We start from the raw sequence: 27,521 nt of genomic DNA, 5'->3' as shown, positions 1-27,521 counted from the left end.
TGTCGCCTCACCGTTGAATATCTCATAGTTCCAAATAAATCTTAAATTCTCTTAAAATGTTGTATCTGTGTGTTATTTAAATGCCCTGGTAGCTCAAGATGTTATTGTGGGCTGTGTCCCCAGAGCCCTGCTGTACTATCCATATGGCCGGTGAGCTAACCGAAATAATTGATGGCTGGTCGAGTTTGTGTCTTTCCTCTTGTCTGTGTGCTGTCCAAAACTCTTCTACAGATCCTGACACCACTATTCCTCTGTGGCCACTTGTCACAGTGGACTCCTCTGGGTTTACTGTAGACAGCCAAAGTCCTGCCTCCTCTCCAGGTTACCTTCTGTTCTGCATCATTTCCTTTCCAAACACTCATAGAGGCTGTTATAGTTGGCCACCCAACCCATATGTGGCAGCCACAGTAGTAATGCGGCAATAACAGATGGTATTTTCTTTGTTGTCTATTTTTCTTTACATCTGATTTTGAGGGTGGACTTACTTGTGTGGTGTGTTGCACACAATAGGGGGTGTGCGGCACACTCTAGTTTATAGTTCCAAGTAGCTGAAGGTGTTAACTTTCAGCAAGGACTTCCTAAGATAACACAGTGTATTTATTTGTAAGGTGCTGCTGACCCATATGTATATTGCAATTGTTATATGCATTTTAATTCTGTAGTATTGTAGTTGTTTGTTCATGGTTTTAGTCATTCTAAGTCATGCTATCGGCATGGCTCTAGGGATGACCACGTCTGTGGCTATGTATAGCATCACATGTAGCTATAAACCATCATCGATGGTGATGTCTTCATCATTATTGATAAACATCCGAAAGATTATTAATGATTTAGTTTACAGAGCCGATATCGACAAAGTGCTACATTTTAAAAGATGAAACAAAAACAACCTAAACACAGGGCAGTATAGTAATGCCTCGTATGTTGCCTGAAAAAGCCTGATAAAATGATTCGCATAAGTCATTAAAGCTGGGGTAGGCAGTTTTCTGGAAAAGGCAAAAAAACATGGCTGTAGAAAATAATGTCCCATGGTCACATATTTTAACAAAATAATTTTTTGCTAGCCATGCTGGGGGCAGGCACTTGGGATGGCAATGTCCGTCTGTTGGTTGGTCTGGCTGGTTCATAAATCCTGGAGTCCAAGTCAAGTCACAAGTCCAGAGAATAGCAAAGTCCAGGACTGGAGTACTCCATCACTGAAGGTTGGTGACATGTTGGAGGCTGCTGGGCCCAGCTACCACCACCCAGCCCAGGCCCCCCATCTATTCTTTGGCATCGGCAATTGATGGAACTCAATATATATTGTTCCCTGTCTGTAGCTGGCAAGGTTTAGCGTTACTTTATTATTATATATTTTTCTTCAGTGGTCCCTGCCGTGACAACATAAAAATCACAAATTAATACATTTAAAAAAACAATTTTTTTTCTTCTACTTCTATAACTGATGTGTGCAGTGGTGGTGGGGGAGGCTCTGGCAGATTGTCTACTAATGCTTAGCAGTGACAGCGTTGCTGGAGGAGGAATCAGCTCTGGAGACTCCAAAGACAGGTTTGTGTATATATAATAAATATATTTATCAGAACTGGATGACAAAAGATTAAAGTACAAGTACATAATATACTTTGCAAAGCAGAGCACAAATGCAAGTACTCGACAGACCACGATAAAGCAGTTAGCTGTCCAGCTCCTACAAATGTCTCTGCTCATATTGCTAGTCTCACAGGGTGTCGTCCTCTCCCGTTGGCGTTGCAGACCAGATGTGTCCACATCTCATTGGGCCGTTGATCTGACTCCACTTTTCTCTCCTCGTGTGACGTTTGCATAGCTACTAAAACATTCTCAGACTCCTGCGTAGCTACTTAGACATTCCCATACTTCTTTTCTGAGAAATAATCGCGGTACAGAACATTGCGTGCATCTCTGCCCGATGTATCATATTTTCTACGTACTTTCTTTTATCTATCACTCCCGCACCCCCCTTTGTACCATCTGCCTGTTTAAGTGGTCCGAAGGGCTTATTATATTATCTTTGTTTAAACTTTCCAGACCTCAAGGCCTGCCCAAGCCCACAGCTTTAAACCCTACTCATTACATGGTGTGTTGGATATTCTAATAACTAGATCTGAAGTAAGGCTTCACTCAACAAATTATTTTAAGTATGTATTTTACTTTGCGCAAAGAAGGTTTAGTTCAGTCTGAGAGAATGTAGCACTCTTATCTAGTTTCTACAAGGCTGAAAAGAGGGGAGGGAGTTGTGTGAACACATTTGTGCTGAAGACAGAAACTGTAAAATGGTTGAAGCAATAGAACTAAACTGTAATTTACCATTAATTAAACAACAATATATATGAGTACATAAGTATTATTTCTATTTTCAACTTCTGCCAGCTAAAGAGAAGAAGCTTAAACCTCCACCCAGATCTGTGCTGACAGTACTCCCCTCTTCTGTCTTTACGCTTGCTGAATTCTGCTCGGGTCTCCCTTCTGCTCAGGCCCCTAGAAATATCCCTCTGTGTGGATGAAGGTATTGCATGAAAGAGCAGAGCTGGTAGTCTTCTTGATGAAATCCTGGAGGAGTGAGAAGCAGAATCTGACCCTAGGCCAGGACACTAGTGGTCTTCTTTTGAGAAAGCAACTTATTTTAGCGAGCAAACCGTTCCTCACATCCAATCCACTTCTGGAGAATCGACCAACTCGTCTCCCCTCGTCTCCCCTCTCCTGGCTCCTGCGTCTAAATTTCTCTTTGTAGCTTGCACCAGCGTGGAGAATGAGAGACTCTTCAATGCTGCCACTCGCATTATTGATGAAGGGAGAAAGAGGCTCACTGCTCAGAGGCCTGAAATTGTTGTATTTCTCAAAAAGAATCTGGCCCTCTAAAACGCAACTGGCACATTAGATGAGGGCTAAGTAAAAAACTGCTCACATCAGGCAGTTATTGCTGTCAATTAAAGTAAAATCCCAGCTTGTAAAATGGAGAAATTAAGTGTTGTGTGCGGAAAAAAGTCATTTTTACTGTGTAAGTTCGCTGAATGAAAACTAGCTAGTAAAATCCCCAAACAACTTTCCTGTGGTCGGAGGAAAAAAACAGCAAAAATAAGTGAATCTTTTTAAAAAAATCACCTCAACCTGCTGTACAGTTATGTTCTCTCTGGTCCTTTGCAATCTGTATCGGAGCTGATTTTACTTACATATGCCTGCAACTAAAGAATTTCATTATTGAATAATTTTCAGATTGTATTTCTCGATTAATCGATGTAGTCTATAAAATGTCAGACATTGGTGAAGAATATCCATCCAGGAAGATACCTTCAAATGTCTTGTTCTGTCAGACCAACAGTCTAAAACCCAAATATATTTAGTTTACAATTATATGAAACGGAGAAAAGCGGAACATCATCTTTGAGGGGCTGAAAACAGCATTTCTGGGGGCATTTTTGCTTGAAAAAAAGAGATAAAAAATCAATAAGTAATGAAGTTGCTGATGCAGTACCATGTGCAAATAATTAGTATAAAAATTGTAGATTGTTTTTTTTTTCTTCTGCCGACCGACTGATGAATTAATCGGCTAATGGTGGCAGCTCTAGAAGATGATGTAATGATCAGACCTTTGTCTTTGACTTCACATTGTGCCACAACTGTGTCGCAACAACTCATAAGAAATGTAGATGAGGCTGTTTAATCAAATGATCCGTAAATAATGCTCGGGCTGCTGGGCTAAACATTTGCTCCATCTGTAATCCCAGCAGCTTGCTAATGCCTCCATATAATTCAGTTTGTGACCTTTCCCCAAACTAAGCCTCAAGTCTGAATTTTTTTTTTTTTTATTGTTTTCAGAATTAAACCACCCAAAGCACATTTAGAAACCTGTTCCATAGAGATAATGAGCTAAAAAAAATGTACATTTTGTTTTGATGTTTAAATGCTGTGAGAGACAGATAAGCCAGAGTAAAGTGCTGTTCATCCTCTTTTGCAGTGATGATTCTCTGAAATACAGTTCAGAAAGGAGTACACACTTCAGCTGGTACAGAAAGTAGTGATGTTTACTTGTGACTAACCTCAGAATCAGACTTAAAGTGATGGTTCGGAGTAATTTCACCCTAGGTTCCTTTGCACCATGACCTCGAGCCAAACACCCCCTCAGAAGCTTTTTTCAGCTGGGTGGAACATTGGGAGAGTTAGCGTAGAGTAGCGTTATCAGCTGAATAGCTTAGCGCAGGGGCTAATGGATCCAGTGATGTATCTCGTAAATGACCCCACTAATAATGCCCGAAATGATACCAAACTTCTACACTAGTACAAATAGGTTATTTACTCATAAAACGATGGATTGGAAAGTTTGTAAGTACACCAGAAGTGTATGTAAATAACACTTGCCTGCTGGCCTCTCGTCTCTGCTGCTGCTGCTGCTACCTAACGGGCAGTAAGAGTGCTTAGGGCCGTCTACAAATTACAACACTGAAAAGAGATGCAACAAAAATATTTATTAATTTAACTTTTTTTTTTTTAAGTGCTGTAGTATAACTAGTAGTAGACAAGTAATAATTGAGGTAAGTTTGGAGACATTACCTTATTTAATCATTAAATTAATAAATATTTTTGTTGTATCTCTTTTCAGTGTTGTAATTTGTAGATTTCCCTAAACACTGGTCTTACTGCCAGCAGCAGCAGCAGCAGTAGCAGTAGCAGCAGAGAGCAATAGCCAGCAGGCAAGTGTTATTTAAAATAAACTCCTGGTGTACTTACAAACTTTCCAATCCATCGTTTTATGAGTACATAACCTATTTGTACTAGTGTAGAAGTCTGGTATCATTTCGGGCATTATTAGTGGGGTAATGTACAAGATACACTCTTGGATCCATCAGCGCCTGCACTAAGCTATTCAGCTGATAACGCTACTCTACGCTAACTTGCCCAATGTTTGACCCAGGTGAAAAAAGCTTCTGAGGGGGTGTTTGGCTCGAGGTCATGGTGCAAAGGACACTAAGGTGAAATTACGCCGAACCATCACTTTAAGTCAAAGAGGAAATAATTCAGATTACTATTGACTACAGTCTTTGGTAACTTAAAATATATGGCCATAACACAGCAAGTGTAATGATGTGCCTAACCTTCTTTGAAGCATTATTCACAGTGTGAGGCTGGGAACATCGTGTTGCTGTTTTAGACACTTCTGCTATAATCTGCACCTGCACGGCTTCACACACAGTCGGGTAACACCTGTTAGTTAGAATACACACACACACACACACACACACACACACACACACACACACACACACACACACACACACACACACACGTACGTGTATATCGGCACACGGAGGGGAAAACCCCTGTGTACAGTATGCGCTGTGTGATGATGACATTAGTGTGTCACTGTAGATCATCCTGACAGTGTGTGTGGGTATGCAAATGTATAAAACCAACAACAAATGTCAGACCGTAAATACTGGAAACGCGTACGTCTTTTGAGTTTACCGGGAAATGTTGTTGACCGTAAAAACTACAAGATGGCCTGCACCACCAGTGGAGGATGTGTCTTGGTTGATGGTGTATTTGTTTCAGCTTAGTGTTAGCTTTGAGACGGTTCTGGATTACTTGGATAACTATCTAAATATTTTGATCTAGGGATGGCAATGTCAGTCAGTCGTCACTTTGGTCCAGACTGAAATATATTTAATGGATTGCCATGAAATTTTGTACGGACATTCATGGTACCCAAATGATGTACCCCAAGGACGTTGGTGATCCCTCTACTTTTCCTCTAGCACCACCAGCAGGAGGACATTCTGGTTTTCAGTGAAATATCTCAACAAGTATTGGATGGTTCACCATGAAATGTGGAACAGACATGTACAGTATCTTCCCCATAAGATGAATTGGTGATCCTCTGACTTTTCCTCTAGCAACACCATGAGTTTGACATTTTTGGCTTTTAGTGAAAGACATCTAACTATAAATTGAGGTGTGTTGTGTATTGTGTATGTGTCTTGTATGTGCAGTACAGCAGCGGGTGCTACATCCCGTTGTGGACGGGCAATGCTACCAACGGAAAGCCTACGAGCCTCTATACAGCTGCGAGGGCGGTTTAAAAAAAAAAAGTGACTAGCGACTTTCTGTAGGATAGAGATGCCAGTATTGTCCGGATAGAGCAATGTCTTTCTCTTTTGCGTCCGCAGCAGTGTCCTTTTCTCTGTCACTTCTGACTGTGTAGCCGCAGCGAGCCTACGGGTGCGCCATGTAGCGAGCCAGCGCCTTGCATAGCAGCTTCGCCACCGTTGGTGTATGTGAATGAGGCAAATTTACCGTCGGATGAGTTGTTGCCGAGAACGCTGTGAATGGACACGCGACCCGACAACGCTGGAAGCTGCAATACTGGGAACCAAGTGTTTTATAACTGCATTTTATGTCACATGTTGTTTGTGACAGTTTACACAAAACAAAAATGCTAGGAACCAGGCAATTGGCTCGTTCCAAACAGGCACACGCTCCAAAGGTGGACTACACTAGTTACATTAAAACCTTAAACCTGACAACTTCCTTCCTTTAATAATATCTTTGCGCTGTCTTAGACTATAGGAATAACCAGTATGGATTTGTTCACATGTTAGCATGCTAACACGCTAAACTAAGATTGTAATGCATGGAAGCATTAAACTTGTTTAACTACAGCATGTTAGCATTGTAATTGTGAGCATGTTAGCATGCTTATGAGCATTTAGCATGAAGCAACGCTGTGCCTAATAGTGCGTTCCGTTTACCTCGGAACTCGGAAGCCGGAGCTGGGAATGACGTCGCACCCGAGTTGAATGCGTTCCATTTACAACTCTGATTATTCATTATGGGGTTTGCTTTAACCACTTTGGTTACATGCCGCCACTCCGACATGCTTCTGTTCAGACATGCCGCTATTCCCTAACCCTAACCCCTAACCTTAACCCTAATGGAAACAAAAATTGTCGGAGTGGGGGTATGGCGGAACCCAACCAGTTTAGCCACTGTTAGCAACACCAGTTGATAACGACGCATTAAGCTGTTTTTTTGTGTGCATAAAACAGTGTAACAGTAGGTCCACATATAAAGAAGATGAACAGCACTGTGTGTACGACTGATTTAGTGAGACACAAATAAGACAGAAGTGCTGATAACTGCATGTTACTAAAGCTTTAACAATTGTTGATGCACGGGGATTTTTGAACTCGAGGTACTCTGTGGTTGTCGGAGTTCCGAGCTCTGATATCCAAGGTCAAGGGGGGGGCGTGTTTCCGACTTTGACCTCGGAAAATCTGACTACTGAGTACTCACTTAAATCTTGGTCAGCTAATGGACACACTAATCCATATGTGGATCTTATCTCCTTTTTTTTTTTGAAGCAGATTAAAACCTATACCATGTGTGCTTATGAATTAGGTTTAGCCCTTGCTCATAACTTATGAATATTTATTGAGTCTGTCTCTGAGAGTAAGCTGCAGCAGGTTTCTAGAAGTGATAGAGATCACTGTGATATTCAGACTGAGGGATTTAGAGGGCACGGAGTATCACTCCCAATGGAAAAGATAAAAAGGCTTCTCATTTTCAGCAGCAAGAGATTAATCCTCTGTAGGTTCACGTCATCACAGGTTTCCAGCATCATGATATTGTATGCTTTGAATGGGAATTTAAAGATGGGCTGCACTGTGTTTTTTTATCTGTATTACAGTAACTCTTTCAGCCTCTCTTGCCAACCCTATCCGGGACACAGCCCAGTGCTACTAACACTTTCTAAAATGGAGGATTAACTAGTAGCTAGGGCTGTGCAATTAATCAAATTTTGATCGTGATTTCGATTTCGGCTGCTAACGAACACAAAGTTGATGTTATCTAGGAAAAACAATTATTTTGCTCATTACGTTTTCTTTTTGCAAGTTTTCTGTTATTTTGTCTTCTGTTCTGAATTTAAAAAAAATAGTTAAAACGGGATAAGTATTAAGGGAAAATTCACAGTCCAAGGTGTTTTCACTTTTGATACAGTACAGGCCAAAAGTTTGGACACACCTTCTCATTCAATGTGTTTTTTTATTTATTTTCATGACTATTTACATTGTAGATTCTCACTGAAGGCATCAACAATATGAATGAACACATGGAATTATGTACTTAACAAAAAAGTGTGAAATAACTGAAAACATGTCTTATATTTTAGATTCTTCAGTAGCCACCCTTGCTTTTTTTATTAATAAGGGAAAAAATTCCACTAATTAACCCTGACAAAGCACACCTGTGAAGTGAAAACCATTTCAGGTGACTACCTCATGAAGCTCATTGAGAGAACACCAAGGGTTTGCAGAGTTATCAAAAAAAGCAAAGGGTGGCTACTTTGAAGAATCTAAAATATAAGACATGTTTTCAGTTATTTCACACTTTTTTGTTAAGTACATAATTCCATATGTGTTCATTCATAGTTTTGATGCCTTCAGTAAGAATCTACAATGTAAAAAGTCATGAAAATAAAAAGGAAATGCATTGAATGAGAAGGTGTGTCCAAACATTTGGCCTGTACTGTATGTTTAACTGTTTCACTATTTTGTAAGTTCAACAAGTGTGACATCCTTCCAAAAGTCAATGGGTAATGGTGTTATAAATCGTGATTTCAATATTTACCAGAATATTTGTCATTCAGATTTGTTCTTGCCCCATCTGAAAAAATAGAGTCTTCTACACCACAAATCTGCAGATCAGTTCTCATGTATGTTGTCTGGAGGGAGGGGCAATCGGGGTCGGGTCGGGCCTTGTTAGAGGGACCCTTGTCATGCGACATTTTTTGAATTCCAGAAAGGTCAGCCATGCTGGAAGCTGCAGACTCATTGTCTATGTGTGAGTACAGGAGAAATAATTGGCTCACCCAACTTGCCAGTTTGCACTCCTATATCCTGTGTAATCCTGGGTTTAAATATAGCCCGAGGCAGCCCACCTCAGAGAGGGTGGCCCTGGATTTGGTTGGGATTGTCCCAGAGTGTATTTCTGTCCAGTCAGATTGATCGCCCCTCATGGATCCTGTGTCCAGTGTCTAGCCTGGGGAGCCTGTTCTCTCAATCACATCGCATTGATTGGCTATACGAGAATGGATTTAACAGGTTTACGGATACAGCAAGTTGTGTCTCGTACAGTGGCGTGTTAATCCTCACGATTGAATTAAAGAGTTCCAGGGATTAGTCTGTGATAGGTGAACACACATTAAAGGGGTTTCTACTGAAAAGGACTGCAGCTATGGTGTTTGTTTCTGTGTGTTTAAAGCTACATTTTGCTGACAGACATGAACTTCCTGTGCTGTCAGTTGGAATTGTTTTATCATCAGCAATATGAAGAGTGGAGTCTTTGTGTGAGCCAGGACCTGGGCTGTATTTGCTTTGCTTATTTAGCACTTAAACCATAGCAGTAGTTGTTGATTTCACCTATGCTCATTGTGTTCTTGTGTACATACTGACTTTTTATGCCTCTGTGCCAGCGACAGCCTTGGCCAAAAGCATTGTGTTTTCAGGATGTCCATCCGTCCGTCCCATTTTTGTGAACGTGGTATCTCAGGACCCCCTGAAGGGAATATTTTCAAATTTCGCACTAAAGTTCACGTGGACTCAAGGATTAAAACCGATTTTGATTTTGGTGGTAAAAGATCACTGTGACCTGACGAAACATTTTTGTGATCGTAACTTAAGAATTCCTACGCTAATTATGACATTTTATATCCCAAAGGTCAACGTCACTGTGACATCATAATGAAGGGGAGACATTTGGTTGGGTACTGACTGAATTGGTGACACTAATCTTCAAACTGTGGTGATTGTGTAGATCTTTTGTGCTGCCGGGTTGAAGATGTGTGTGAAGCATCCACGTTTTGCCAAATACACTTAATACCCTTCATTAAACTGCTTCATTAGCTACAGTATATAGTCCTGTGGTGGTATTAAATGTCATTAAAGGACAATTCCGGCCCAAAATGAACCTAGGGGTTAATAACATATGTATACCGAGTCGAATGTTCTCTGGGATCTGTTTTCATGCTAATCGAATGCGTCTCTAGCTTTTAACAAGCTACCGTAAAACTGGTGGTTACCTGCTAAAGCTAGCTTTCAGGGCACTTGGTAAATCACTATTTTATACCACTAACAAGGCTCAAAATAGCACCACACTTAAACGGTAGCATAATAAGGGTCCCTACATCCAAACCAATGCATTGAGAACTTTGTAAGTGTACAAACAGTTTATTAAAAAGATAGATTATAAAGACTGTAGCGTTCGTGTTTACATTCGGGCGCCATCTTGGAAAACAGTCATGAGCAGTCGAACCACGAACGCCGTGCAACCAGTAACAGTAACATAGCTCAAACACAGCGTTAGGTTTTTATTAGAGGGGATATCAATGGACATTTTTCACAGCAGACATTTTGACTTGTCATATTAGGAAAATCACAGCTGAAATTGATAACCTTAACGATGGCTCAATTCCATCAAGTGTCCCAGTAAGCTATATCAGTGAGTCAGCATGCACAATACCAGGGCCTCTCCTAAGTGGAATGCAGCCAGCATTAATGGTTTTGAATACACCTGTGCTTTTCCTACTATGACATGTCAACATGTCTGCTGTGAAAAAGGTCTATTGTGCTCTGGGGGATGTAGTCTGCTCTCTGCGACTGCTGGTGAGATGTGTCTGTCGGTCTGTCTGGTCCGGTCTGTCCAAGCTGTTCCCTAGGCTCTCTGTATCATCCAGCAGGAACAGCCAGTTCCTGCTGGGATTTCCACCCCCCCTCTGCAGTTAATGTGACCTGTGCTATGTTTGAGTTAGATGAAATGTGACAGGGGAGGGCGACAGGAGACGGGACCTGATCTACCTGTGGGTCCAGGGAGAGTGGAGCAGCAGGGAGGAAAAACCTCTTTAGTGTGAGAGAGCTCTGATTTGATATCAAAAAGCCATGTATTGGTTTGGGCTGACTGTGGCCTGTAATTAAAACAGAATAAAGGCTGGTGAGAATGGTGTCTGTAGTCTGTAAACCCTGCAGTAAAATTGTGTTGTCTTTATTGGAGATGAACAAAATGCTCTCTGCCAAAAAATAATTTTATTAGTTAGGATTTTTATTATCGCTTGACTTCCCCCAGGCCAAGACTGTGAGTACTGGATGGAGATCACTGAATCCTTGTTATTTTGCAATTGACTTAAATGGTCACAAATGAAGACCAGCAAATATACGTGCTCAGGTTTTTTTGACATAACATCCGTTCTGATGGTCTCACTTAAAAATCTACACTGGTCAAACTGATTGGGCTATAATGCGCTTTAGTAGATTTTCTAGTGCAAATGAAGTTAATTTGATAATATTGCCCTTTAATTAGACACAATTGTTCCTGACATTTGTCCTTTTAATAAGCTCTGCATGTTTTCTAATGCTGGGAACAGTGGCGATAAAGCTGTGTACAGCCATTGCAGTGCAGCCTAGCGTTGAAGTCTACCATAATGGTCCTTCTGGCCCTGAAATCAACTTTTGATCAGAACCAAGATACAAATGGCACCCATCTGAGTCCCAAGCATACACAGAAGACACACAGATCCAACAGTCTGGTGTATGCACACTGCCTCAGCATGAGCAGGACTGTAAACATTCATAATTTGGCCCTCTCTGTAAAGCGTAGGAGGGATCAAAGCTCAGATAAGACGTACTGTAACCTGTTTAATTCCTTTTGATCAGCTGACATTTACTCAGTGCGGTTAGATTACCTTTCAGTATGTTTTCCAGGTCTGTGTATAATAGCGATGCACTTTGCAGGTCAGCAGTCTTTCTGTTCCACATTCAAACACTGGCAGCTTGAAATTTCACAGAAACAAGACAGTGAAGTGCACTTGATGCAAAATTAATGCAAGAAACAATCCTTTAAGACAGGAGAACGCTGTTTGTTTTCTGCCGGAAATTCTGCCGGATGTCCCTCTTTTTAGTCTGTATGTCCATTACCTTCGGCTTTCTTTGTGTTGGCGTTCTAAAGTCCGGTGGATTTATGAGGACTATGGTTAACTGCTCCTCAGATCTCTGCAGGGTAAATCCAGACAGCTAGCTAGACTATCTGTCCAATCTGAGTTCTCGTCTAAAACAACCTTTGAACGTACACATGTTCCACCTAAACAAGTTCCTTTCCGAGGATATTTTGCAGAGGCACCGTCATTGTGTCTGGCGTTTGTGTGTCCAAGACGATTGTGATTGGTTTAAAGAAATGCCAATAAACCAGAGCACGTTTTTCTCCCATCCCGGAATGCTGTATGGACTAGCCAGACCCTCCTCTGCAGCCCTGTGGAGGAAGGTCTGGCAATGTGAGACTAAGAGTACCCTAACAGTCATTTCAAGCCAAAGGAGGATATTTTCCCTTAGCCTAACCAAACTATAGGGTTGTCACATCATACTTTTTTTTTCCATTTCATTTTTCTATGCTTTTCTACATACAGCCATGCCCTCTGCTCTCAACATGTCTCCACACTGCAGTTACGCAGATAAACACTGTATTTTTCAGAACATAAATCACAGCAGGTCTACAAGGTTAGGCACTTCTATTGGCTGAACTAGGAGGCTTTCAGCTCTCTGTTAAATACTGGCTGTAGCTGCTGGGCCTGCTCTTTGCACTCTGTCAAGGACCCTAGAGGAAGTCAAGAAAAACATCAACATATGCAGGACCAATATAAATGAACAACAAGTTGATGAAGGATTTTCTTTGGGTGCGTTAAGGCCTCTTTACAGTTGCCGTTCCCGACCTGTCGCGTGACAATGTGACGTCAAAATGACGTAGATCTCGCTGGCACGCCAGGATTTAAAGTTCCGACAAAGCGGAAAGAGGAAGCGTGGACGAGTTCGAGGGCAAGCTTTGCGAGCAAGTGCGCCAATAGAAACTGCATTCTGAAAGGTACCGGGTGCCAGGACTAGAGTGACTGCAAGTCTGTCTTGTAAACTTACTGGGTTAAGATGAGTTCTTTTATGGTGAATGAAAGGCTTGATCTGACGAAGTAGGTCATCGAATCGTTGGGCAGACATTCTGAAGTATTCAAAGTGCTTCTCTTCGTCTATCATCCTCATTTGTTTCACGAGGATATTGAACTCACCATATTTATGTCTGGCGTTACTCAAAGGACAAACATTCCACCTTCTTTTTCTTCGTTTCTTTGCAAGCAGGCTCAAAAGCAGCTGTTCTTCCTCATCCATTGACTCCAATATCATCTTAGCCACTGTTGACATTGTCTTCTTCTAGTCCGTAGAAATGGCAAAGTCGGTAGCCTTTCCTTAGTTGCGACACCTCTGTTCAGGAGAAGACTGCAACTAGTGTCGCGACCACCACGCGCAAGTATAAATGGTTACGGCGCTCCCATGGCGTCACACTGTCGCGCGATAGGTCGGGAATGGCGAGTATACCGCTTGCTTAAGGCTCCACATTTCTCTACGTTTCTTGCCAGCAAATAATTGGTTTTGGCCATGGATGTCTCTGTTTGCTGTCTGCACACAAAAAAAGCCAGGTTAGGGGTGAAAGTGGTTTTCTAATGGAATCATTTGTTCACCCTCTGCAGCCCTCTCTCTCCTCTTACTGTAATTGGCTCTGCTGAAGCTTCATATTCAGATGTGGTTCTCTCTGGTAAAATCAATCCATTCCACCCCCCCACTCCCCTCTGTTTGTTTACTTAATTAAAGGAATATGTTGCACAATTATATGAGCTTGAAATATTGATATTTGCAACTGCGGCACCACATTTTGTTGAGAAAGCATTAATCTTCCTAATTAATCTTCCATTAACAGCAGAATACAGAGCCATTTTTTTCACCGTGTTCCTTTTGTGTAGCTCAGTTGTTTTTCTCAGTTAGTGTTGGCTTCATCAAGGTATGAAAGTCTTTATTATAGTGGCTACTAGGGCTGCACAATTAATCGCAATTTTATCGAAATCGCAGTACGGACTAGTGCAATATCCAAATTGCAAGGGGAGGGGGCGCGCACAATATTTGTTAAAGGCAAACAATGTGTCAAACCATTCTGAATGAAGTATTATGGTGCTGCAGAGACTTCCTGTCCTTACACATCCTATCCTATAGACTAAAGAAAAAAATCTTTGTTTGGTACAGATCCTCGCAAAAAAGAAATCACAATATAATCATTTTCATTTTTTTTTATTTTAATATTTTATGATTAAAAATGAGAATAATTTCAAAAACGATCATTCCCTCCAATATCGTGAGTCATATCGCAATCGCAAGATATTTTAAGGTACATTAATGGGCAGCCCTAGTGGCTACATGATAAAAACACTGCGTATGGACCACACACCGGTCCTCCTCAGGGTCAGACAATCACATATTCATACGAGTGAATGAAGCTTCAGTGGCACACATGAGAATTTTCACAGCGACATCCAGCTTTGTCATTCCACGTGCAAAATAAACACAATGCCACAGAAAATATTTTTAAAAAATGTAGTAAAGAAGACATTTATACACAAATAAATTGTCTTCAAAACGCCAATACAAGTATATATTATATTTTACAACCAATACCAGATGACCCCCCCCCTACAAAAAACCCAACAACTAAATAATTAAATAAAAGTAAAGAGAGAGAGAAAGAAAACATAAACAAACTAATAAAAATAGAGGCAATTTTAATTTTTTATTTATTAGTTTTATTTGTCAGGGACAATGCAGCGCACTTATTACATACATAATTATCACAGTCAAAGCCATAACAATATGTGTAGATGTGTTGCATAAAAGGTTTCTAGCCAATAGGCTAATTTGCAACCTCAGTCCTTGGTCAGGCCTTTCTAAAAAGATAATCCAAATATAATTTTTTTTTAAAAGAACTACATAGTGTGAGTTACACAATCATGCAGCAGATACATTGTATGCTAATATATTACGTCAACATGTCACAGATTCATGATGACCACATTACATGAGCAGCGCACTGTATGCATTTTAATTTTTTTACATTTTTGACATAACAACATCACAAAACAGCACATCACGTAACACTATACCCCAAGCACCCAGCCGCTCGCACCCGCTCACCTATACCCACCCTGATAGTGAGGGTCCTGGGCCGCCACATGTTTAGCTCCCAGACCCCACCCCGTGGGGTGAACCATGGCAGCCATGCGCAAACAGCCAGGCATCTAGCACAGACAATACATTACAACAGGGGTGTGTGTGTGTGTGTGTGTGTGTGTGTGTGTGTGTGTGTGTGTGTGTGTGTGTGTGTGTGTGTGTGTGTGTGTGTGTGTGTGTGTGTGTGTGTGTGTGTGTGTGTGTGTGTGTGTGTGTGTGTGTGTGTGTACCTGCTCCTGCATTTATGGACCTGACTCATGTCCTGGTTACATGTTTGGTTTTCTTTCAGCCAGTGTTTCACCTTTCTATTAAATGTTTTCAGTTTGGTTTGTGTTTTTATTTCAGTTGGTAAATCATTCCAAAAATGGGTCTCTATCACTGAAAAACATGACTGGCCGAAAGTGGTTTCGCGTCCCCCTCTCTATGCAGTTGCCACCCACTGCTCCCCTTGTGGCCACTCTCCTTGTATTTGTTTTTGTCATAAAAGGACAGAGTATGGCGGGAGCTACATTATTTGCAAATTTTAAAAGTCAGTTTAAGAAAATAAAGCTATCAAAATTTAAAAGCTTGTATTTCTGTACAATCAGTGGTGCCACATTGTTGGTTTCTGATCCATTATTTTCAGTTTGTATAATGATATGATGGGTTTGATTGTTGTCTGAGAGGCTTGGCCCCATACAGTAACACAGTAGGATAAGTGAGAGACAGAGTTTGTTAATGTGTTTATTGAATTTGAGTTGGGAATCCAGATTAGTACCTAAAGATTTAAATTCCTCAACTTCCTCTATGGCCTCTTGGTCTATTTTGTTAGTACACTTGGCTTTCCGTCTTATAGAAGCACATAGATACAGTCTTTTTGACGTTGAGTGTCAGATGGTTGTCTTTGAGCCACTGGGCTATACCCTCCATTTCCTTGGTCAGGGTCTCTGCTGCTTCACTTGGTGTCCTAGCTGATGCATAAATTACTGTATCGTCAGCGTACAATAACCTGATTAATTTCATAAAAAGGTGACAAATCTTCCGAGAGGCCAGGATATACAGCGGCATTCAGCTTACAAATCCCAAAAAGTTTTCCTTTTTGTAATAGTCTCTTTAGTCTGTCACCACGCCCAAACATTAGGTGTGACTTCACTGACTATGGCTGGGTACTAGCATTGCACTCCAACATTGTTACCCCCAGTGTGCCCTTCTATTGGAGAAAACATGATGTATTGTCATGCCCCATAGGCTTAAAAAACTGGCCCTACCGCATGCAGCTGGTGCTCTTTTTATTCCTCCCCCTGCCTCACTGCCACTGGCCAAAGGATAACTAGGGTTCACTGAGCGGATGGCCTTTAAATCTTCTTTATGCGTGTCCTACATAAAATCGACCACACAATGTGTATACATGATAAAAGTGGTATTATAGTTAGGAAGTTGCTTACTGTGTTAAACTTTTGTCTGTAAAACATCTGAATGATCTGGCTGTGTTCCTCTGCAAATGCAGTTTTATCATGCAGATAAAACATCAAGCGCTTTGATTTATTCAGTTCCCGATAATTGCAAAAATTAAGATGACTAAATAATAGAACTATAAAGATTGACTGAATGAGTAGAGTATTGGAGCATTGCTCGAAGATGGTACTCATAGATGGCCTTAAATGTGTGAAAAATGATATGATGTGTGTGAATTTAGTGGTGGTGGATATCAGGGCTGGAATGAAATCTCCCTTACACCGCCTCCTCAGCTCCGAGAATATATACAGTTATAAAATGAAACAAGACTGAAAATTCACCAATATGTGTAACAACTTCAAATAATATTTTGCATTCATTATAAAAAGACATTTAACAGTTTAACCCTATTCTAACAGTGTTTCAGTCACAATGTGTCTAACATAGGGCAAAAGTGTTTTAATTTTGTCTTACCCATTTGACAAAATGGATGGATGCAGTGACATTTAAAAATAAGTTTTCCTTCATAATGAACCTGCTTCTAAAAACAAAAACAATAGTTTATAAAAGTCTGAAATTACAAAGCAGACCACTGCTGCTCCTCCGCCTCCCACCAGCCTCTGGAGCCTACCACGATATTGCTCACACCTGCAGCGGGCTGAATGGTCGATAATCACTAGTTGTGATAGGAATTATGCTTTTGCTCAAATGAGTCAGGAGTCCAACAATGCATTCCCTCTCGCTGCTGACAGTGAAAAGGTTTTTTATTCCTGCACTCGCAATTCACATAGATTGAATAATGTAAAGTGTGACCCTGACACAGATGCGGTTCATTGATATTTTTGTAATCAAACTGTAATAAATGTAGGGCTGCAACTAACGATTATTTTAATAATCGATTAATCTGTAGATTATTTTTTCGATTAATCGATGAATCGGATAAAAAAAACAAAAAAGCATTAATTTACATCAACTCAATACATACATACTTGTTGTTTTAGTTAATAGTTGTGTAAAGGTATGTAACCCAAATAGCAGATACAGACGAGACACAGACAGACAGACACGCAGAGACACACACACACAACATTAAATTATTACCATCATTGTAGTAAATGCAAGTTACGTTCATTTATACACCACACACTTATATATTTGTCAACAATAACTGATATGGGACAAAGCGCATAATATATACATGACAGATTGAAAATGAATGGGCCAAAAAAGGCAAGTGAATAAAACCGTGACTTAGGCTTGCAAACTATACCACCCCTGCTTTACTACGGTTATTAACGAGCTAACGCTAGCTTGTCATGCTAGTCAGCTGGATAACGAGTAAACGGCAGCACTAGAAGAGCTACTGGAGGGACGTTGCGTTCCTCACTTCAAAACGGAACAGAAGTAGGATAGTGTAGTGACTTTACCCTGCTGTTGAACTCTCTTCCTCCTCATCAAGGACTCCAACATGTTTACGTTTTAGGTGCTGACTCATCACCGTGGTGCGCCTGTGCCATGCCATGCCGTGTCGCTTTTGCTTATCTTGCAATTAACACGTTTTCAATTTATTTAGTGTGAAATGTTCCCACACCTTGGATGACTTAGGTCGTACTGATTTCTCTGCCTCCGCCATGTGTTTCAGAACAACGTTACGGCTCTCTCCGGTCTCTCTCCCTATTTCCTCTACCCCCACTTTGCGCTTTGCTCTTTTTTCTTTTCTTTCGCTCCGCGCTGCTCCTCTCTGCGCTCAACTCAAATTCTTTTTATCTCCGCGACTGAGTGGCGTAATAGTTGCGCGACTCAATGAATCGATAATGAAATTCGTTGCCAACTTTTTTAGTAATCGAATTTTATCAATTTTATCGATGCGTTGTTGCAGCCCTAATTAAATGTCACCTACCATTTAATTACTATCTTATTTTTTCTATTTATATTACAGGTAGTCTATATCCAAGACGTTCCACTTCCGTGATTGCTCCGGTGCCGCAGGAAATTCCGCCAGATGCATGTCTTTTCGTCCAATGTCCCGTTACCTTGCGCTTTCTTTGTGTTATTCTAAACTCCGGTGGATTTGTGAGGACTATGGTTAACTGCTCCTCAGATCGCTGCAGGGTAAATCCAGACAGCTAGCTAGACTATCTGTCCAATCTGAGTTTTCTGTTGCACGACTAAAACCACTTTTGAATATACACATGTTCCACCAAAACAAGTTCCTTCCCGAGGCTATTTTGCAGCAGCTCTGCGCGGAGCTTAGCGCCGCCCATGACTATTGTGATTGGTTTAAAGAAATGCCAATAAACTAGAGCACGTTTTTCTCCCATCCCGGAATGCTGTGTGGACTAGCCAGAGCCTCCTCCGCAGCGCTGTGGAGGAAGGTCTGGCAAAGCGAGACTATATTACAGGTGACATGCCTGTGCTCCTTTTTAATGCCTGCAGATCCCCCTACTCTCTGATGAAGTTCAGTTTTTGGTGCAGAGTTCTTAAGGTCATAGTTTATTTCTGACGACTTTTGTTTGTTAATATATGTGCCAGCCCACTACAACCCTGTATCCAAAATATTACTACTACTACTAGTAGTACAGTAGTAGTCATGGTTCCCTCAGGATGAATTGTAATAACTTTGGTGATCCCTTAATGTTTCATTTCGTCTATATCGACGACATTTCATTTAGGGGATCCGGTGCCGCCGGAGGTTCCGCCCGATGTCCCTAGAAGCTACAACCGATAATCAAATTTATATTTATCTTTTTTTTTGTAAAATACTCAACACATACTCGACAGCCATTTTAACACTTAGCGCACCAAGACGATTGTGATTGGTTTAAAGAAATGCCAATAATCCAGAGCACGTTTTTCTCCTATCCAGGAATGCTGTGTGGACTAGCCGCACCCTCCTCCACAGCGCTGTGGAGAAAGGTCTGGCAATGCGAGACTACATTTCATATAGCGCTATCATCAGGTTTTAATTTATTCAATACTTTGATTTATGACCAAATACCTGCACATTTAATGACATTCCCAACAGTCTTAGCCGTATTTTGTGTTAAGTTGTGCAAATGCTTACACGCTGATGTTCAGCAGGTATTATGTTTTTCCTTCAGCGTGTTATGGTGCGTTCTTTTTGTCCACTGAAGTCGTTTTACGAGTTGTTTTCCGGAGTTACGACCCGGAAGTTGCAAAACGAACGCCCCCAAGGTCGTATTTACGACTCGTCAAGTCGTCTGAACTCAGAGGACCCCGAGCTCACTTTCAAAGATGGCTACGTCGTGCATCACACGTAGTAAACCTTGTGGTTATCTACAATTTTAAGCACTTTTGTCTTTGTTGTAACCAAATGAAGAAGTCGTACACATAGCGTTGTATACTGCTACCTATGGGCATGTCGCTACAGTCTTATTAGGAGTTAAGTACCACCTAATTAGTTATTTTGTAGCTTGTGCAGCTGAAATTGGCTAGAGACGCTCGGTTGCTATATGACAACAATGGCTTTAAGCCGAGTCTTGAGCAGAAAGCAGAGCAGTAGCCTAACGTTAACGTTAATCAAAACGTAATTTTCATGTATCAAACTGTGAAATATATGTGTGTAATATGTCAACAACTGGGTGAATAGAATCCTAAATGTTACTAAAAATGTTACAAAAATCCATCTTTTCTCCGACTCGTAGTATTTTGTGACAAAAAGATCACAACAACCCGCGGTTATTCGTTTTTCGACACGGATGTGACGTCACGCTCGAGCTACTAGTCGCGATTACAAGACAAAAAGAACGCACCATTAGCATGCTAACATTTGCTAATTGGCACGGAACACAAAGTACAGCTGAGGATGATGGGGATGTCGTTGGTTAAATAATAAAGTATTAAAGTATTAACTAATAAAGTATTTACCAAAGTACTGGAAAGGTAGAAGTTTTGACTTGATGATGGCACTACAGTAGCTGAGAAGTTAAAAGAAAAGTCAGTGGTTCACCCAAATAATTAGGTTTCATCCTCTGGGAGACCTGAATGTCTGTAAAAAATGTAATCGCAGTCCATCCAATAGTTGTTAAGATATTTCAGTCTGGACCAAACTGGTGTGTGCCATCTCTGGAGCCATGCTAGCATGGCAGTAAATGTGATACACTGCAGCTGGTTGGAGCCATGCCTGTGCAAATGAATGAATGAATGAGTTTGACCCACCTGGACAAAATGGAACACTGTCACTTTTTAATTTGAAACTCTACCTTCCTGACATACTTCAGGAATAGCATAACATGGCCCATTTACTGACCATTTCTTGTCTAATACCCACAGAGAAGAACTGACTTTGAATTTGGCAGAAAAAAACCCCCCACACTTTTCCTCTTGATTCCCGCTGTTACATAGATGAATACTGTTTTGAGTGCTGGTCCTTTTCCTTGGATGGCTGGGCATAGGCTCACTTTGCATGTCTGTGTTATTCCACCCAAAACCTAAACCAGATGTACTAGAGAGCTATGATATTCCCTGTCTGAGGTAATGTGTTGCTGACTTGATTTTGATTAAATATGAAAGAGGAAAAAGCACAATAAACAAAGTCTGCCTAAATGTCTGGTTATATGGACTCATACTGTATGCACACAATACCTTCTGTGGTTTTCATGTGTGCATTTCTTTGTGTGTTAGTCCACCCACGAGCATGTCATGGGCATACAGGGCGCCATGAGCAAAGGCATAAAGCATAATTAGCTTTGCAGCATTTGGGTTGGGTTTTATCAGGGGGACATTTATTTCAATTTATGAACGCATGTCTACTGTAAGTAACTTGACCCACCAGAACACCCACGCAAAGAGAGATGGCATTTTGTATTTTATCAGACTGGTTGATTAAAAGTCTGTCTCACAGGTGCTCTTTGCTGCAAGATGTGGCCAGCCAAACATCTGTGATAGAATGCAAAGGTTATAATTTACATGTAATGGAAGTGTAATTTCCCACATACATTTGGGCTGATAATATGGACAAAATCAGATTTTGCAATATATTTCACCATACATACGATATTCTAAAGTGATAAATGTTTGTGGCTGACAAGCAGCTTTTAGACTCGAGACAATTCTGCGAAAAGAAACTGATTGTAATGTGGATATGATGACCAAGAACATGATAAGGCAAATGCTATTGAGAAAAATGAACTCAACATAACTAACACCACACAAAGACAAATTTAGCTAAATCATGAGAGCAGGTGTACAATAAATATATCCATTATGCTATCCATTATGTTATACCAAATAAACAAGCAGTTCTCAAATTTGCTGGTGGTGTAGCTCTTGGGATGGCAGTGCCAGTCAGTCCACCACTTTCAGACTGAAAAATGTCAACAACTATTAGATGGATTGCCATGACATTTTGTAAAGACTGTCATGTTTCCCAGACGATGTACCCTTATGACTTTGGTGGTCCCTTAGCTTTTCCCTCTGGCTCCACCAGCTTGAGGACATTGTGCTTTTCAGTAAAATATCTCAGCAAGTATCGACATTTGGTACAGACTAGGGATGGGCGATATGGCCTAAAATCTATATTGCGATATACATTGCAGCCTCTTGCGATAACGATATATATCACAATATATAATTTATAATAGAACCACTTCAGAACAGGTTACATAGGCCCTAAGGAAAGCCAAACTGCTAAATGTATTTTAACATTTATTGTGCAAAACTGTAATTATACAACATAATGTTGCAGATAAATAACATTCAAGTACACTAGTTGCAGAGACTCTTTCCTTTAGTGCAAACCATTCTAAAAGGCACTACACTTAGTTGAAGTCCTTGGTTCTTAAATGTATAGTATAAAAGTTTCTTTACAGTAGTGCCATGCCATAGACAGTAAAAAGTGCAAAACAGTGACCAGGCACACTTGTGCGCACACACACACACACACACACACACACACACACACACACACACACACACACACACACACACACACACACACACACACACACACACACACACGCGCGGCCGTATGTTTCACCAGCTCCTCCATTTCGCTTTTACTCGTTTACTCAAGATGACGATGCGTTGCAGCCTGTTGCAGCTCGTGGCTCTAAATTTCGCAGGTAGATTGCGTCAACATGCAATATAATTAAAATCTCTATCGTAGGCCAATTTTGTATCGTTGACATTGCATATCGTTTCTATAGCCCATTACTAGTACAGACATTTATTCTCCCCAAAGACTGAATTGTAATAACTTTGGAGATCCTCTGACCTAGTCATTTAGCGCTAAAAACAGGTCTCAATTTCTCCTGTTGTTTGGTTTAAAGTGCCCATATTATAAAAAAATCACTTTTTCTGGGATTTGGGGTGTTCTTTTGTGTCTCTGGTGCTTCCACACACATACAAACTTTGAAAAAAATCCATCCATGCTGTTTTGAGTGAGATACAGGTTTCTGAATTTGTCCTGCCTTCAGTCTCCTAGTGAGCTGTTCAAAATCGGCTCGGACTGTGACGTCACAGTCCGAAATGAGCTGGCTAACCACAACCGTTAGCTCATTAGCATGCTAACGCTAATGCTAACGCTAATGCTAACGCTAGCATGCTAACGCTAGCATGCTACGTCGTTCTCAATAGCAAAGCACTGCTACAACACACACAAGTTCACCATAATCTACAAAAGAACTACTTACATGTGTGCCCTCATTTAGAAGTCTCCCAGCTAATCCTGCCTTGTAACTGACCAAAGTTGGAGAAACAGCCTTTCTTTTACTGTCTCTAGAGTTAGCTAGCTGACATGCTCTACATCTGAGCTACTGAGCATGTGCGAGTGCAATCAAAGATAGTACAGAAGAAGATGATGAAAAGAGGTCTCACTCTGTAGCTAAAACAGAAAACAGGTGAAAAGAGGATCTGCAGAAGTGAGAGAGAGCTGTGCATTACAACAAAAATATGGTGTTTTTTGAAAATTAAACCATGTAAACCTATTCTGGTACAATCTTAAAATACAGTTATGAACCTGAAAATGAGCATAATATGGGCGCTTTAAGCCTCAGCCTTGTGTTTAGTGCTAAATGTTAGCACTAGGGCTGTCAGCATTAACGCGTTAATCGCGATGCGATTAAGGGCCGAGCATAACGCGTTAATTTTTTTTAATCTCATTAAGCGCATGCCACCATTTATTAATTTATTTTACACTTCACTCGGCTTTGCGTCGTGCCTAACGGGCTACTGTTTTGACCCTAACCACACCTTTACTTATCATCAAGCTGCCATACTTCCTCGAAACACATCCTGCTGCTGCAGGCATGATGGAGAAATGCAGCAGCAACACGATTCTGAATGGCGCTTTTAATTTTCCAAAACTCAAGTAGACAAGTTGAAAGCCATATGCACATTGTGTAAAGCCGAATTTAAATATAACCGAAGCACGTCAAGCTTGAGCTACCACCTACGAGCTAAGCATAGTACAGTTAACGTGACTCAGGTTGATGCTAGTGGGCTCAGGCAAAGCACTATTTGGGAAAGTGCTACTCGCCGACCTGCAGATGAAACCAAATACAAAAAAATTACTACCGCTCTTGCGAAATGGGTGGCAACTAACTGCAGACCTGTCAGCATCGTAGAAGACTTGGGTCTTACAGAAGTACGACGGTTGGCATGTTGTGACCCGTCTTATACATTGCCGTCGAGGAGGACAGTAGTTTCATGCACACATACACAGCCTGTTCGACACGGAGAAAGCAGCTGGAACTGCTGCAATGTGCAAACGCTGTCTCATTAACCGGTGATCACTGGACGTCAGTGAGTAATCAAAATTATTTCGAAGTTACTGCACACTGTATTGACTCTGGTAAGGATAGGGATTTTTTGTTTTTTAGTTAGATACTTGGAGGAATTGTGCAATGATGACAGATTCACACATTTTTCTTTTGTTTACAGTAAATAAAAAATAAACCAATACAAATCTTAAAGTCAAGTTAATAAAGTAACTTTCTTTGCATTAATTTGATTCCCAATCAAGATACACTGGTAAGAATTGCTTTCCATTGTTAATATGTACTTAAAAACAGTTTTGAAATGCAAAATAGAATTTTAATCATGTGATAAAACATGCGATTAACTATAGAAATTCAGCGATTTAAAAAAAAAAATCATTTGACAGCCCTCGTTAGCACGCTAAACTAAGATGGCGAACATGTTAAACACTACACCTGTTAAACATTAGCCATGTTAACGTTGTCATTGTGACCATGTTAGCATGCAGTAGTTAGCATTTAGCTCAAAGCAAGTATTCCTCCCAGAGCCACTAGCATGGCTGTATTCCTGCGATTTTGTGAGGGGGGAAAAAACTGTGCGACACCTGCCAATCCAGTCCAGTTTATTTAACAAGCATTCAAAATAAAGAGAACCGTTTTTTCTCTGGGTTTTCATGTCATCGTTTATATCCAATGGCTTTTGTGTGTGTGAATATATGTCCCAGTGCACTACAACCCTGTATCCAAAATATTGCTAGCACTATAACTATACACTATAACTACTGGTGGTAGTAGTAGTAATCATGTTCCCCTTTTAGGATGAATTGTAAAAACTTTGGTGATCCCTTTAACGTTTCATATAGCACTATCATCAGGTTTTAATTGATCTAATACTTTGATTTATGACCAAATACCTGCACAATTAATGACCCATGTCCCAACGGCCTCAGCTGTATTTTGTGTTGAGTTGTGCAAATGCTTACACGCCGATGTTCAGCAGGTATTATGTTTTTCCTTCAGCGTGTTATGGTGCGTTCTTTTTGTCCACCGAAGTGTTCAGCAGGTATTATGTTTTCCTGAGATCAGTGTGTTAGCATCAGAGGTGTATAGTCCAGGTGCCAGAAAGTAGAAATCCTGTCCAGCAGCTGTCCCAACCATCACTAAACCAGCTCCTCTACCAGGTAGATGAGCTCGTTAGTGAAAACACCTGTTCTAGATGTAGAGGCAGATCCAAAAACATGGCAGGATTTTTACTTTCTGGCACCTGGACTATACACGTCTGGTTAGCATGCTGACATTTGCTAATTAGCACGAAACACAAAGTACAGCCGAGGTTGATGGGGATGTCGTTGGTTTTACACGTATTGACAAATAGAAGTTTTTGACTTGATGATGGCACTACAGTACATAGTACGTAGAGAACTGTTTTTTTTCTCTTGATCCAAATGTGGATAGAGTGTAGATCAACTCTTCCTACTGCAGCTGACTCCGCTCACAGCCTCTCCTCCTTTCTCTTCCAGCTGTGGTGGAACGCTGCGACCGGAGGCTGGCCCAGCTCACGTTGATGCTGGTGGGCGCTCCCCAGTACTCTCCCTGCAACCTGCTCCTGCCTCCCCGCCCACCATGGCTATGAGCAGTGACCCTGGCCGTGAGATGCTGGACCCCGACTCTGACAAACAGACCAGCAGTCTCGCAGACAACATGGCTGCCTTGACGACGGAGGACTCCAGCGGCTCTGCGTCCAACGGCGTGAGGAATGGCGGGGCTCAGCAGGACGCGGCTCAGGCCAAGAAGACTCGTGCGCTGCGGCCTCACCTGACTGGGAGGAAGTTGTCGCTGCAGGAGAGAGGCACTTACCTGTCGGGCTCTGGGGGAGGATATACGCACATATCCCCTCGTGTGGCTCGCAGGCCCACCGTGGAGTCTAAGCGTGTGTCCATCTCAGACGCTCAGGTGAGGAAGTGATTTAAATTTTTTATGACTTAATAATCATTAAATTATAGTTCTAGAGCTCAACAGTGTGGTTCCGGAAAGTAAATATCCCATTCATTTTCTCCGTAAGGGTTATGATTGTCATGCCATGATGTCTACACCATGCAAGGTAGTCTTATTACGAGCCAAGAGATTGTGAAACGAAGATTTATGCCCCTGGAAAGAATGTATATGAATATATCTAAATATAATGTATGAAATCAACCTTTTTTTTTTTTAAGATTATTTTTTTGGGGCTTTTTCAGCCTTTATTTCAATAGGACAGCAGAAGACATGAAAGGGGAGAGAGAGGGGGAATGACATGCAACAAAGGGCCGCAGGTCGGAGTCGAACCCGGGCCTGCTGCTTCGAGGAATAAACCTCTATAAATGGGCACCCACTCTACCAACTGAGCTATCCGGGCACCCAAATCAACCTTGTCTTATTTAATATGTCATGGGAAGTACTACAATAAAAATCGTAGGCGTAACAGCGACGTCTCTGATTGGTTGAGCTCGCCGTTACCATGGAAATGTTTATCGCACCTGCAAACGGCTAGTGAGCTGCTACCATTGAAGTCTACAGTATGATCGTTTTTTTATACACAGTCTTGTTCCTTTGCATTTTTTGCCCTTTTTCAAAATGTTCTTTTGCGCTGAATCAAATGTTTTATGGTCACAATTTACCTCATAGCTGGTTGGCGTGATTCCAGACTTAAAACTCAAACAAAAGCATTTTCCAAAATGTCAATGGAGCAATTGAATGGGGGAAAATCACTTCCGGAACCAGAGTCGTTCAAAAAGTGGGCTGTCACTGTTAAGCTGTAACTTGCTAACATGATTCTCTGCAGTTGGGTGTGACATGTGGTATGATAGCAGGGAGTGTAACACAAACTGAGAACAAACGGCTCCATTGAGCTGATGAGAGCCGTTATACATCATAACTAGATAGGAGCACCATATAGCTCAATATCTCTGCATTATCACCAAAGAAAGAGGATCAGAAGGCCAGTGGACAACATTACCGGAAGAGGGACGCGTGAGAAGGTGTGCACACTAGTCTCTCATAAGCACCCATCGTGGAAACATGCCTCTGTGTATTAGCTTATAATGCAATCTCCGCTTCTGTGACTGGTGTCCTGCCTATATACTACAGTACATGCTCTGCACTGTGAGCAGATGTTGGTTGCACTTACATGTGACCGAATTTTGTTCCGACTTTGGCTTTGACAAGTGCACTTTTGACTCATCAGACATTTAATGCATTCTGGCTGGCATTGTGCTGCTGGATACACCATTAAAGT

The 27,521-nt window shown here is 41.2% G+C and overlaps 1 protein-coding gene across 2 annotated transcripts in view; it reads left to right on the top strand.

The window, feature by feature from the left end:
* camkk1a (calcium/calmodulin-dependent protein kinase kinase 1, alpha a) overlaps nt 1–27,521 on the top strand; it is a 71,145-nt gene that overhangs the window by 7,126 nt on the left and 36,498 nt on the right. For both annotated transcript variants that reach the window (XM_039778141.1, XM_039778140.1), the window contains exon 2: nt 25,768–26,200. In XM_039778141.1, the coding sequence (XP_039634075.1) occupies nt 25,871–26,200 (330 nt within the window). In that variant the 5' untranslated portion in view covers nt 25,768–25,870. The remainder of the gene's footprint in view (nt 1–25,767; nt 26,201–27,521) is intronic.

Source organism: Perca fluviatilis, chromosome 16 (genome assembly GCF_010015445.1).
Source record: "Perca fluviatilis chromosome 16, GENO_Pfluv_1.0, whole genome shotgun sequence".
NCBI lineage: Eukaryota > Metazoa > Chordata > Actinopteri > Perciformes > Percidae > Perca > Perca fluviatilis.
The sequence above is the reverse complement of the archived record's forward strand: the minus strand, read 5'-3'. Positions and strand labels throughout refer to the sequence as shown.